Source organism: Monodelphis domestica, chromosome 6 (genome assembly GCF_027887165.1).
Source record: "Monodelphis domestica isolate mMonDom1 chromosome 6, mMonDom1.pri, whole genome shotgun sequence".
Classification (NCBI taxonomy): Eukaryota; Metazoa; Chordata; class Mammalia; order Didelphimorphia; family Didelphidae; genus Monodelphis; species Monodelphis domestica.
Window position 1 is genome coordinate 130,650,164 of NC_077232.1, and position 14,931 is coordinate 130,665,094.

Genomic DNA, 14,931 nt, shown 5'->3' on the forward strand with positions numbered 1-14,931 from the left:
TCTCTTTTGTTAACTGTCCATATGACTTTGGGTCATAGGCTTAACCTTATTACATGTGAAACAAGGGGGTAAGACAAGGTGTCTTAGAAGGTCCCTTCTAATGTTCAGTCTAGAATTCTGGGATCCTGTATTTGCATCATTGTTAAAACTCTGCTTCTAACTGGTGCTTAGTAAATGCTGAATGGAATGTTTAAAATGCTATTCATTTAAAAACATGGGAATCAAAGAACAAGAAATAAGATGAAATGACTGTGACGGAAGGGAGAAGTTATGCCAATAGTAAGCACAATGGATATTAAGTAAAAAGAAATAAAATGGGATTGAACTTTCTAAAGGATGTCACTAGATGAATATAGTCTTTGATTTTATGAATATAATAGGAAAGAAAGTTAGGGGTGAAAGGAGAAATCCTTATTTCTCTTTTTCTTAAAATATAGTATTGGTAAACTTCTCCAGGAGGTTTTAACTAGGGTCCAGGAACTTTAAAAAATGTATACATCTTGATATTTAAATATTTGACATTTACATTTTGATAATTATTTTTAAATGGTTTTCTTAGAAAGTCTATGTTTCATTGTATTCATTTAAAAATATAATTCTTAGAAAAGGCTCATTGGTTTCACTAGACTGCCAAAGGGTTCTGTGATATTAAAAAAAAGGTTAAGACCTTTGTCCTATAGTTTGAATAGTTACATACTTCAAAAAACCTTTCACTTTGGGTAGAAGTGAATGCTTCTTGATACGTCTGGTTTCATTGTAACAGCATCAAAACCTTCTCTCTAATAAATATAACCACAAGAGTTTTTTTAAGTGCCTGCTTTCTGCTAATTTATACAAAGCAGAATCCTGTCAGATAAAATTTCATGAAAATGATCTATAAACCAGACTGTCAAAAGTGAAAGGTACTCAGGGCAGTACTTATGGACAACAAATACAGCAAAACCACTGGAAAGGTCTCCCGTTACTGCAGCCACAGAAAGCACGGCAGCACAGCTCACGTTACGTGGATTTGCAAGTTACTGTGAGGTCACAGGAAATCCTGAAATGTTTTCCACATTTTCTTCCATACATTTTATGTCAAATTTCCTGCAACTGAAATCATAAACCATCATCCTGCTGGAACTTCTTCTGAAAGAAAGGAGATCTTCTGACACTCCCTCCCAAACACCTAATAACTCAATTCTACTCCTGTAACAAGACACTGAAAGACAAGATTGAAAATGGACTATGATAAGGCTGAAATGTCAAAAGTGCCGAATCTTTCATAATGAAAACTGAACTGATATCGTTAAGACCATTTGAAAAACTACATTTAATGGGCTGAAGAATGCCTTTTTCTAGAAAAAAGAGAAACAGCACAAATTATTATATTTAGTAAGGATATATTTAAATATAAGTATATATTCAATATTCCTCCAATTTCAGATTCAAGATGTATAACTGGATTTAACAACACACTTTATTGTACACTTGTACAATAAAATGTGCAGTTAAAACCAATGATACATTCTGGGTAAGCGAGTATATAAATGTGTACGCAAGGTTTCCAGTTTCTAACAAAGTACCTTTTATTGTCCCTTATATGATTATGAGAGGATAAGTAGAACATGGAAACTTGGAAAAGGCCTCTCACAAGATTTATCACTTATAACTTCAGAATTCAAAAGAGTTCAAGCCAGTGAAAAATGATGCTAAAATGTGAATGTTTCAAAGGAAAATAAAAGCTAGGTCATCAATTATGGACAAGAATGTTTAGCATACATTACCTCTCCTGACATATCAGGTGCCATAGGAACAGCAGGCCATAAAGATGAGTAGATTCCAAAAAACACCACCCAGAGTGCAATGCTGCCCCAGATGGCTATATGGCTGAACTATAGGTGGGAAGAGGAAGGAGAGAAAGAAGGTGTTTAAGTTAATTTATTTTTTAAAATTCATTTTTATTAATAGAATTTATTTAGAAGTATCTCAATTCTTCCCTGCACATATCTATCTATCTATCTATCTATCTATCTATCTATCTATCTATCTATCTATCTATCTATCTATCTAACTATCTATCTATCTATCTATCAATTATGTCTTTCACATTTCCATTTTTCAGTTCATTCTCTGGAGGTGACATTCAGAAGTTACTCTTCAAGTATTAATTCTGTAGCTGTAAACAATGTTCTTTTGATTCTACTCATTTTTTCCAAGTTAAAAAAAAATTGGCCTGCACATGGTTTCTTCTGGCACAGCAGTATTTCATCATAATTATATAACACAATTTGTTTGGCCAGTCCCCAATTGATGGACATTTCCTCAATTTCCAGTTCTTTGCCATCATGAAGAGAGTTGCTAGAAATACTTTGTGATATATAGGTTCTTTTCCTTTTTTCCTGACCTACTCTTTGCTAGGTCAAAGGGTATACACAGTTTTATAACTCCCTGGTTGTAATTCCAAATTGTTCTCCAAAATGGTTGGACTAGTTCACAGCTCCACCAACAGTGTATTAGTGTCCCCATTCTTCAACAAGCCCCTCAATGTGTGTCATTTTGTCCTATTGTCAATTTAGCCAGTCTGATATGACATCTCATAATTGTTTTGGTTTGCATTTCTCTAATCAGCGGTGATTTGGAGCATTTTTAAATAAACCTACATATGAATATATGATTGATTTCTTCATTGAAAATTGTTTGTTCATGTCTTTTGCCCATTTATCAGTTGGGAGATGGCTTGGCTCTTATTCTTATAAATTTTTCTTATAAATTACAAAGTTCCCTATACATTTTAAGTATTAGACCATTATCTTAGAGAAGTTAAGATACCTTTTAAAAAGTTTTGGATTATTATATCCAGGAAAAGATGCAGATGTTTGCTAATTCCCTTTCTAGCTTCTGATTTTATCCCAAAAGGATTATTTTCAATGTTTTTGAAAGAATTTTTTTTCCCTCCCTATGGATTATAAGCCTATTCAGTCTCTCACCAAATGCCATTCTCCACCCCACCCCCACAGTCACAATATATACAGTTCTAGAGTTATGAAGTAAATGAGAAACTTGTGTGTGCATAGTAAATGAAAGCCAAGGAAAAGCTGTCATTTCACATAAACCACTGGCCTCTAGAGAAAAAGTCTCAGCTGGATTAATCAAAAATGCTGTAGAATAAAGAGAGCCCTAGTGTGTGTGCTCAGGAGTCATCTCCATAATATATTCCAATGAGATCACATCCTAGCGGCTTTTAACCTTGGAATCAACTTAAGATCTGGTTTTATTTCAAATCACTATGAAGACCTCTGTGACACCTTTTGCATTCACTTCTTTTACTGCCCCCAGGGTCCCTTGTATACTTAAGAAACAACAGTTGCTCATTTTACATGACCCATCAAATAAATTTTAAAAAATTATTTACTGTAATTTACCATAATTTGCCTGTATATTGCACTAGCCTCATTTCTTAAAACTTAAGAAGAGAAGTTGTCAGCTCCATCCAAGCAAACTTAGTCGAGCATCTCCTTGCTTTGCTTACACCACTCTCTTTCTCCAGTTCCTCTCTTCTAGTCTGAAATTTCACCCATCTCTTTTAGATGAATTCATGCCATCGCCTTCAAAGCTTTACTCAGAAACACCTTCTCAATGAAGCTTTTACTGATTAACCCAATATCACTGCAATCGGACTCTCATTCTATCTCTGTCTTGCAATGAGAGATTCTGCACGCTCTCCGTTCAGATGTGCTCAACGATATCTTGTTGGCTGGGTTACTTTCTCTCATCCAGTTAAACAATGACAAGTTCTGGCTAAAATTGCTTAAAAAGCTTTATCCACTTCAGCTTCCTTGTGGAAGTGACTGAGGCCAGACTGAGGCCAGGCTAGGGCAGTGAACCATGGTTCCTTCTTCTGTTTTGAGAGGTGACACAGAACTGACCGGCGTCACCTGCTGCTAACTAGCTATCCAACCAGGAAGACCGAAGGTTCTTTGAAGGCAAGGGTCTGTTTCGTTTTGGGTCTTTGTATTTCTAGGACGTAGGCACAGCGAGGCACAGAGCAGATGCTCAATAAAAACTTTCTTAATTGATCCATGGCTATAATAAACCATGGTATAATGACTCAAATACAAACATATGCTGTTTTATGCTTTCCCAAATATCTCACAGAGCTTCTGTTTTCTCATTTGTAAAATATGTTAGACTTCAATAACTCTACCATCCCTTATAGTTCTAAAAGTCTAGGTTTTTGTCCTCTCCTCCCCCACTCACCTATAGGACCTAATTACAACAGGGCAATGCCAATGGCAGAGAAATTGTGGGTCCGTGCTTAATTAAAGAATGACACGGAGTTACATACAAATTTGAGGAATAATTAGGACTTTAAAATTTGTGTCAGCTAATAAGTAAGTCCTGGAGAGAAAAGAGAATCATTCCTGGGCTTGGAGTCAGAAGATTGAACCTCTCTTGGTAACTTAGAATCTCTATTTCCTCATTTATAAAATGAACTGGAGAAGGAAATGGCAAACCACTTCAGGATCTCTGCCAAGAAAACCCCAAATGGGGTTATAAGAATCAGACATGACTAAAAAATGATTGAGTGGCACTGATTGCTTTGCCTTAGGCTGAAAGCTGATGTCGTCTGTCTCCAGAATGTAACAGAGTGGATTTTGGGGCAGGAGGGAGAGAAGATGGGGACTCAGGACTTATTTTTTTTTTCTTCCTGAGTTGGTTTGTTTAAAGTGGAGCTTTAAAAGATAGAATGGACTTATGTCTGAAGACATGAGTTTGAGTCACTATCTTGGGCAGGTTCCATCAGTATATTCAATCATAACACGATGATGATGATATTTGTGCTCCTTCTAGCATGAAGTTGCTACAAGAAAAAAAACTATATAGTGGGAAAACACTAAATGAGAACCATTGTTATTTCTTTAATAATATTACAAATTTCCAAGTTGGTCATAATATTCATTTTAAAATTACCAAAACAAGTACAATTCTTTTGGATTATTTGCTGTTTTGAATTATCCATCCTACTCCTTGTATCAATTAACATGGATATTTGAGAATGAACTGTATATAGACTCTTATCTAAGAATCTAATGGTAACTTGCTGGATTCAATTATAGAGTTTCAACTATAACAAAGATCATTTGATATTTATATTTCTATGGCTCTGGAAAATTACAAGTTGCGATACAAATTACCCTACCGAGAGAGGTTAAGTGCCAGCATCTTGGCTAAATCCAACTAAGAATTCAAAACTCTTGACCAAAGGAAATCTATGCAGAAAAAAACACATATACATACAATTTCTCATTTATATATGGCAATCTATGGGCTCAATTTCTATTCTAATGTTTCATAGCATGCATGGCATGGAAGCTACGAAAGGGTTCTTGAAGACTATATTAGTAGAGTGTAAAATTCTGGCAGAGCCTATGAAAAGGTGGAAAGACTGAATTGAAAATTATCCAAGGAAAAGGTTCTTTGCCAGAAGGTTGACCACCAAGAAGTGAATTGTGCCCATAGTTACCAATTACCAAGTACTAGGGGACTTTTCAACTATATCAATAGGAGAATCTGCACTTATAAAAATCACAGATTTTTACTCAAAAGCTAATTATTAGGTAATGTCTAAAATAAGGAAAAAATCCAGAAAATTCATAAATGGTACATTTTTCATCCTCAGCTTTCACTTATTTTTTTCTCTTCTGTTATCCCATTTTTTCACTTATTTTCAGTCTTTCACTCTAAACTGGCTAATTTTCTACTGCATACAAACATAACCATTTCTCCCTTATTCCCCCCCCCAAAAAATCCAAACCATCACTTGCTCCTTCTATTCTTCCTAACTCTTGTCCATTATCTCTTCTACCCTTTGTATGTATGTAAACTACTCAAAAAAAAAAAAAAAAGCAGTTCCCTGACACCCCATGAGACCAAACTAAAATCTCATCTTGTACTGGAAGCCTTCCCCAACTCTTCAATTCCAGCTTCCATTTCTTATTTATTCCGTATATAGCTTGCTATATATATATATATATATATATATATATATATTCGTTTGTATCCTTCATTAGCTCCTTGAGGATAGGGACTATTTTTTGACTATTTTAACACAGTGCCTAGCACATAGCAGGTGCCTTAACAGGTTGATTTATCAGTATGTTTACATTTCTCTTTATTGAAGCAATTGCTTATTTGAGTAGAGCTTCCCACTTTCATTATGAAATACTTGTACATAAAGATTAGCTTGCTTGGAATGAAGTAGGACACTTACGAAAATCAAACATTTGTGAAATGCCAAGGTTTTCTTAAAAATTGTGTTTAAAAATCACAGGATCTTTTCCTTAACTACTTTTATAAGTAGGAGCAAATAGACACAATGATAAAATCTGCTAATTGTTTTCACTTCTGTTGCCTGGAATTCAACTTTTAGACATTCTAAAAGCAGAATATTAGTGTAATGTGTAATTTTTTATAAATTATAAAAAAATATACATGTAGCTGCTGTCTGAGGATTGGAGGAGTTAAGTATGGAAGCACTCATCACAGGCAAGGATAGGCATTATCTTTTCTGGCTTCTTTAAAGATATTATTGGCATCTGTTGTTTTTATAGGACCTTTATTCAGAATAGATTCTCTTTCTTCCCGTCCCCATAGACCCAATGCTTATAACAAAGAAAAAAGTTTCTGCAAAACTAGCCAAGATGTCAATAAAATATGATAGAATATGCAATGTCTGTTCCATAATCATAGTGCTCCATCTCTGCAAAGAGGGGAGAGACATGCATTTTAATGAATATTTTGGTGTCTGTAGGGTCTTTCTTCTATGACCTCCTTGGTGTATATACCCAGCAGTGAGATTTCTTGGTCAAAGGGAACAACCATTTTAGTCTTTTAGAAGAACAACACTATTTCAAATTGCTTTCAAGAATGGTTGGACCATTTCACAGATCCATTAACAGTGCATTACTTATTGTCTTTTATTCCTCTTCAGGCTCAACTTTTGACTCCCTGGGCTACTTTCTCTGCCATGACAGAGCACCTTCTTACTCTGGAATATCACTTTGCTGAAGGAGCCATCTCAATGTCGAAGATAATTCAGGCCCTGAATGATCGGTTCTTCCCAGACTTTCCATTTTGAAGAAAGTGCCCAGGTCTGGTTGAGTCTTTAATCTTCTCTGGGCTCCATACCTGTTTTACTGGAATTTTCCCAACATGCCCCATTCCATCCTTCTGCGGGTACCATCTCCCTTTTACTTCTTTTCCATTTCTTTTAATGTGCTGTTTTTTCCCATTAGAATATGAGCTCCTTGAAGGCAAGGACTTTATTTCTTTTTACTTGGATGTGATTAGCAAATATTTGGCATATATTAAATCCTTATTAAATGCTAATTAATTTGATATGATTTGACTCGTGATCTCTTTTGCATAAAGCATTTTCATCTTTTGTCATCTCTGGCAATTTGTTGGATATGTAGTGAAATCTCAGAGTTGTTTTGATTTACATTTCTGGCTTATTCTTCTGAATTTCACTATATCTTCAAACATAATTCTATTATAGGAGATTTTATTCATATATATATGTATAAATCTATTGCAGGAATAATGTTTTACAGAAATTTTCTTTTTAGAATGTTGTATGTAAATGATTCCCAATCATGGAAAAGAATCTCATTAATTAGGCTAATATGAAAAAGTACATATAGACATTACGGGAACTATTTACTAGTTTAAAAAAAAAGGACCTTTTGCAGTAAAACCCAAGAAATTCTTAGCAATGAGTTATGTTTTTAAAAATTGGGGATGACTGCTCCAGACATCTTTAGGAACCTGAATGCTTACTATTCTGTCACTGAATGACTTGGAAAAGCTATTTTTAAAATAAGATTTCCAAGTTACTGGAACTTGAAAAACTACTCAAAGTTAAAAAAAAAAGACATCAATTACGAAAAGTAAAATATAACTTTCCATTGGTATGAGAAAGGCATGAGGCTTTAATGGTGCCTGAGAAAAACATTTTAGCTTTCATTTTCATAAAGTAGACTATTTCAAATACTTCAAAGGATCTATGGCTTCCGAGATGGGGATGTTTCCTGCTACTGTACAAATAACAGCCTGCCCAGGCCATCTCATCAATTTTATCCATGCCCTCCCTATTCTTCAAAAATTCTCCAAAGATGATCTCTTGATTCAAATCTATAAGACTAAAACATTCTCCAACAAATAAATGGTAAGTACATGAACAGACAATTTTAAAAAGAAGTGCAGTAATTATATAAAATGCACTATAGCAATAATAATGATGGAAATGCAAATTAAAGTAATTTTGTGGTTCTACCCATCACACTGGAAAAGATAACAAAAGAGGAAAATAACAAATGTTGTAGGAACTGGGAATAAACAGGTACATTAGGTTGCTTAAAAAACAAACAACAAAACCCAACCTTTATCTTCTGTCTTAGAAGCAATATTATGTTAAAGTTCCAAGGCAGAAAAGTGGTAAAGGCTAGGCAATGGGGAGTTAGGTGACTTGCCCAGGGTAAAATTGCTAAGAAGAGTCTGAGGGCAGATTTAAACTCAGGAGGGTGGATTTTTGAATTGATTCTGCCATTCTGGGAAATCAGAAGTACGCCCAGAAAAGTAGTACCCTTTGGAGGTTCAGTGGATAAAATACTGGGCCAGGAGTTGAGAAGCCTTGAGTTCAAACTTGACCTCAAACACTTGCTCGCTGTGTGACCCTACCTCTGCCTAATCCACTGGACAAAGAAATGGCCAACTGGCCCAGTATATTTGCCAAGAAAACCCCATGGATGGTATGGTCCATGCAATCACGAAGATTCAGACACAGTTGAATGCCTGAACAAAAACAAAAACCACCAGAAAATTACCGAACCTTCCAAACCCTTTGGCACAGACACACCAGGACGAGGTCTAAATTCCAACAAATCAAAGAAAGAAGGAAAGAATCTAATGGTCTAAAAATATTCATGACAGCTCTATTCATGGTAGCTCAAAACTGGAAACTAAGAAGCCATCAAAATCTGTTGGGGAATGACTAAACCGATTGTGGCATGTAAATGTAAAGGAATATTATTATGCCTTAAGAAATGATGTAATGGACAATTACAAAGGGAACTGGAAAGACATCTAAGACTAATGCAGAGTGAAGTGCGCAAAACCAGGAAAAAATTCATGTAATAGTTACATTACAAAGAAAAATAATTCTGAAATACTTTATAATTCAGATCAATGTAATGATATAGCACGGATCCAAAAGAATGAATAGGAAATACATTTTTTTACATGGTTAATATGGGAATTTAGCTTGTCAGACTCTGTAGCCATGCACCGAGGGGGAGGGACTTTTCCAAATGAAATACCTGTCCAAGATATATGTAGTAATGTACTGACTTGATGGGCTGCTGATCCAATGGCATGCCATCATCTGGAGAATAAGAATTTGTAAACTACTTGGATTTTTTTTTTGAATGTTTATTCCTAGATGCGTTCCTTTTGAGTGGTTTTGGTTATTACTGACAAAGGAAGCTCTGAAATGTTCTGAAGCTGAATGTAGTTGGTTGAATGCCTTCTTCAAACAGGAACATCAGAAGGACTTAAAAATCTATTAAAAAACTTCTGCTGCTTTTGGCCACTAGACAAGACACGGTCCATAGAAGTGGTGAACACCTTTGGCAAGCAAATCTCTCTTTGTTCTTCATTTGATAGCAATTACCAGAGAACCACTGAACAAATTGACATTTTGCAATAATACAGTTTTTAAATGCAACTTAAAAAACAAACAAACAAAACCTTACCTTCCATCTTGGAATCAGTACTGTGTATTGGTTCCAAGGCAGAAGGGTGGTAAGGGCTAGACAATGGGGGCTAAGTGACGTGTCCAGGGTCACATAGCTAAGAAGTGACTGAGGCCAGATTTGAACCCAGGACCTCCCAACTGTAGGCCTGGCTCTCAATCCACTGAGCCACCTAGCTGCCCCCTTAAATGCAACTTTTATACAAATGATTTCTTATTATGTTTTACAAATGAGTTTATGGTAAAAAAAATCTATGTTGCTCTTGGCTACCTAAACTCTTTTGCTTAGCATGGATAGTGAATGTTTGCTGTGTAAAAGTTATTTCTGAGCTTTTTTGACCTTCTTGCTATTATTACAACTTTTATATAAGTTAAATGCATATAGGAAATAATGATAATTTATGCTGATGTCTTTTCCATGAACAATTTCCCACTTTTAGAGGCATTGCGAATAGGTCAGCTTAGAGCATTTGTGCCAATATTTAGGACCTTTTCATCTTTTTTCCCTAATTTGTTGTTGAGTTTGGCCTTTGCTCTAATATGTCTGGCTTGACGGCACACAGACATGACATGGTTTGGAAATGACCCCTACCACAGTAACCCGTCATTTCCTGTCTTTTAAAAGGCATAGCTAATGTCATTTTTGTAAAGTTCAGTGCTTGCTACATCCAACACCTTCTGACTTTTCTGGAAGAAAACATTTATGGTCTCATCAGGAAATATTTCTGGCTTTTGGCATCTTTTATTTCTTAATCCTGAACCTTTTTTTCCAACATATTTTTACTTCTTTCTCTTATGCCTGTATTTCCATTTAAATCATTGAGTATCCTCAAATATATTCACTTATTTTAAATCATTCCATTGAGTTCTTTGCAGAATTTATCTCCTTCATCCTCTTCAAGAGATGCTGGCACGTAGCCAGTTATCTTCATTTTTATAGGCAGGCTATTTCAAGATGTGTGCCAACTCGATCCATATTGCTTGTTTATAAATGGATATAAACTGGAAAAAAATCATTGAAATAATGAAGGAGATAATTTTGGCCTAATTTTGAAGTTTTCATAAATGAAGTGGATTATCTAATTAAAAAGGAAATTAAGGATATGAACTAGACCTGGGATATCTCACTGTTATAAGGAACTCTGTCTACTAGTATAGCTCATTATCTTTTCTTGAAATGATAGGCTTTGAGAGTTGCTTAGGGTACTAAAAAATTAAACAACTGGCCAGGATCACACATCTAGTATGCGTCTGAAGTGAGATTTCAACGTAGAACATTGAACTCCAATGCTGATACTCTAGTCACTGTGACATAATTTCCAGATACTATGTTGCTAGCAAATAAATCCTATGCATTCACTCTAGTTGTTCTAAACTAGATTGAAACTAAAGAAAGAAATATATTTAGAGACCAACAATATTTTCTTAGGAAGCATCTAAATCAGATGTGGAATAAATTTTAATATTTGAATGAGATATCTGATCTGATCGTAGTTAAATTTCTATCTCAGGAATATAATGAATTAGAAAGAAAATTACTCAGAACCTAAAAATGGTATTAAATTATTTTTGATAGATATTTATAACAATGAAACATTGCCTATAATTGGTCAGATATATTCAATGATGATTGAAATTGTCATTCTGATCATATATAATGGATTAAATATTTAGTCCTTATTTAGGCAAAATTTTAGTTGTCTTTATAAAAGTGAAATTTCCACCAAGCTCTTCATCACCTATTATATGACATCACTGTTATACAATAATACTTTTTTTACTTGAGAAAAACTGTAATGAAACAAATTCTTGTCAGTAAATTGTAGAAATAAATACTTTGATGATAATAAAAAAGCACAATAAACAACTTCAAAACTGCAAACTCCCAGTAAGCAGAGACTATCTCTGTGGGGTATAGGTTGGACTAGATGATCATTCTCAAATTCTATAACCTGATCTGCCCTGTTAGGTATAGTATTTGGGGGCAGTAATGCAAAAATGATGGCTATAATGCAGGTACAATGAAAAGAATGATGGACTGGAACCATCAATTGAGGATATTTCACCAAAAGCACTACAGATACTCTTTTTTAAACCCTTACCTTTTGTCTTAGAATTGATTCTGGGTATTGGTTCCAAGGCAAAAGAGAAGTAAATAAGGACAAGGTAATTGGGGTTAAATGAGTTGTCTAGGGTCACACAGCTAGGAAGTATATGAGGCCAAATTTGAACCTAAGATCTCCCATCTTCAAGCCTGGGGCTCTATCCACTGAACCACTTAGCTGCCCCTAGAAATACTCTTAATATCCCTGAGGGCATCACTGAATAAAAAAGACAGTGGAATAATCAAAAGTTCTAAATGTTGACTAATTCAACCAGAAAGGGCTCTTTTTTGTTTTTAAAATATTTTTCCATGTTTACACTATTCATTTTCTTTTCCTCCCTTCTCCCCTTTCCCCTCCCAGAGTTGACAAGCAATTCCACTGGATTGTACAAATGTTGCCACTTGATACCTATTTCCATATTATTCATTTTTGCTACAGAGCGATTTTTAAAAGCCTAAACCCCAAATCAAATACCCGTATATATGTGATAAGTGATGTCATATGGTTTGCTTTTGCATTTCTACTCAAAAATTGGCTCTTTTTTGAGCAGTCTATTTAAAAAGGGAGTGACACAGGTATTTTAGGATCATATTTCATAAGAGTATGAGTAACTCTTATAATAAATAAATAAAATAAAAATAAAAATCATAATAAATAAATGAGTAACATTAAAAAAAATTAGGTCCATAGGTGTATAAGCTTTTATCCGGAAATTTCACATACTTGGAATATCTGATTCTTACTTTTTTTTAATCTAAACTTGGTTTCTTCCTTAGGTTTTCATACATAGTTAGAATTTAATAAATGTTTCTTGAAAGAATAATGCTAGAGAATGTAGAAATTTCTGCATGTACACATTATGACCATTGCTCCCCTTCACCCTTTAATACAAGAAGACCTTATGTTTTGAGAAATCTTTCCATTAGAAATGAAAAAGGAAAAATGGTAGCTATCCACACACACCCTAAGGTAGCCCATCAGCTTTCAGATGAATAGAAATTGCCCTTACCATAGTCCAGTACGACGTCTCCAATCCAGCTTTCAAACACACAGTGATCACTACAAACTAAAACAAAAAGACACCTTTGTTATTTCATCTCATGGTTGTGACTTTTCTAAAGGATATAATAAAAGATCTGGGAAATGATTTATCCTGCAGTTCATCAGAGGAATAACTAGTTACTTGCCACTCATCTTCTGTATTTTTGATGACAGCTTTAAAGTTATAAAGGATCCTAGAGCTCACTTGATCTAATCCCTGCATTTTATTTTAATTTTGCCAGAAATCTTCAAACATTAATTAATTTTGCATTTCTCCCCCAAATCATTTATTTATTTATTTATTTATTTAATTTAGGCTATTTTTCCATAGTTACATGATTCATGTAACCCCTTCATTTTCAACATGAGGAAACAAAAGGTTAAGCTCTGCCTTGACCAAATGAATTGCATTGCAGCAAATTCTCAGAATTTATCTCTATTGATGATTGGACAAAAGCTCTCTCAGATGCTATGTGTCCAGACTCCTCCCCAGAGCTGTTCTGGTTCAAACACCTTCCAGGGTTTCAGATCATTTTAGTGATGGAGGTACACCCACACGTTACAAGGAGGGATCAGAATAAGACTTCAGGGAAGCCAGAATTAGAGTTAAGTTGTTGTTTTTTTAAGCCCTAACCATTCAGTGACAGTAGAGAATTCAATTTTTTTTTCCCATTGGGAGGCAGGCTGGTCTAGAGGAAAAGGCACCAGACTCAAAATCTGGAGAGACATGGGTTCAAATCACAAACATCTTTTTTTTTTTTTACTCCCTCATAATCTGGGCAAATCACAACTCTCTTAACCATAAGTTCCTCCTTAATAAGGTGGGAATGACAATATTTATAAGACTTTCTCCTCAATGAGTCTCACAGAATCACAGATTTTAAATGGGAAGGAACTTAAGTTTGAGTTGTAAATGAAACAAGTCTGAGGAGGTGAAGAGACTTACTTGTGGTTTCAAAGCCAGTGAGCAATAGTCTGGATTCAAACCAAGGTCTGTGAGATACTTGTTATTGTTTAAAAGAGTATTGATTTGGGGGGCAGTTAGGTAGCTCAGTGGATTGAGAGCCAGGCCAAGAGATGGGAGGTCCTGGGTTCAAATCTGACCTCAGATACCTCCTATCTGTGTGGCCTTGGGCAAGTCACTTCACCCCCAATTCCCAACCCTTACCCTTCATACCAATACATAATATTGGTTCCAAGGCAGAGGGAAAGGTTTAAATAAGAAAAAAAGAATATTGTTTTATTAAAACTTGGAACAATTTTATTTTGAAAAATTCTAGTGACTTGAGACCCTAACCCCAAACCATGAATTTGTGCATTTAAAAATAAAAATTAGGTGAGTAAGAAATAAGAAAATATTTGTAAAAAAAAAAAAAGTTCAGACTCACAGTATAAACAATGTTTCCCAACAGAAGATAATCAGAAGTTTTTCCATTTCCAAATACAGTACCTGAAAGAAAAGAATCCAGTTTTTTAAAAAGCAATTTGAACTTTTTTTTAGCACTTTTCTATTCTGCAAAACACATACATATAATATGAGTATTATAATGAAACAACATTAGAATGATTAGTTTAACATTCACTAAATAAATACTGTCTGCAGGAAGGCATTAGGACACACTTTGGGGAGGAGAGAAACTTAGATGAGATAAAGTCATTATGCTTCTGGACTTTACTATACTCAACAAGAGTTAGATATACATACATGTGGTAAGTAATAAATTAGACAAATGGGGAAATGTCTAATTAACTTACCATTAAAAATGTCCAATTTTAAACTTATTGCTATTATGCTTATGAACCTATTAAATTATGTACACCGATGAAAAAGCGAACATAAGTGACCAATCAAGATTCAAGATGAAATTGCATGCAATGGATTTAAATATATCCAAATGGCCATCTTTCTGACTAGGCAGAAGTTCCTAAGTATTAACCTAGCATTGAAATGAAGGATGGCCTGGAGGAGGATGAAGAGAGGTACTATAGCGG

The 14,931-nt window shown here is 34.7% G+C and overlaps 1 protein-coding gene across 5 annotated transcripts in view; it reads right to left on the minus strand.

The window, feature by feature from the left end:
• The window catches only part of ATP8A1 (ATPase phospholipid transporting 8A1), a 284,236-nt gene that overhangs the window by 38,517 nt on the left and 230,788 nt on the right, over window positions 1–14,931 (minus strand). For all 5 annotated transcript variants that reach the window (XR_008912864.1, XM_007496505.3, XM_056802573.1 and 2 more), the window contains 3 exons: window positions 14,328–14,389; window positions 12,908–12,964; window positions 1,767–1,874 (listed from right to left, as the gene is read on the minus strand). Coding sequence is in view for 4 of the 5 variants with exons in the window: in XM_007496505.3 (XP_007496567.1) it covers window positions 1,767–1,874; window positions 12,908–12,964; window positions 14,328–14,389 (227 nt within the window). In the remaining variant the exon portion in view is untranslated. The remainder of the gene's footprint in view (window positions 1–1,766; window positions 1,875–12,907; window positions 12,965–14,327; window positions 14,390–14,931) is intronic.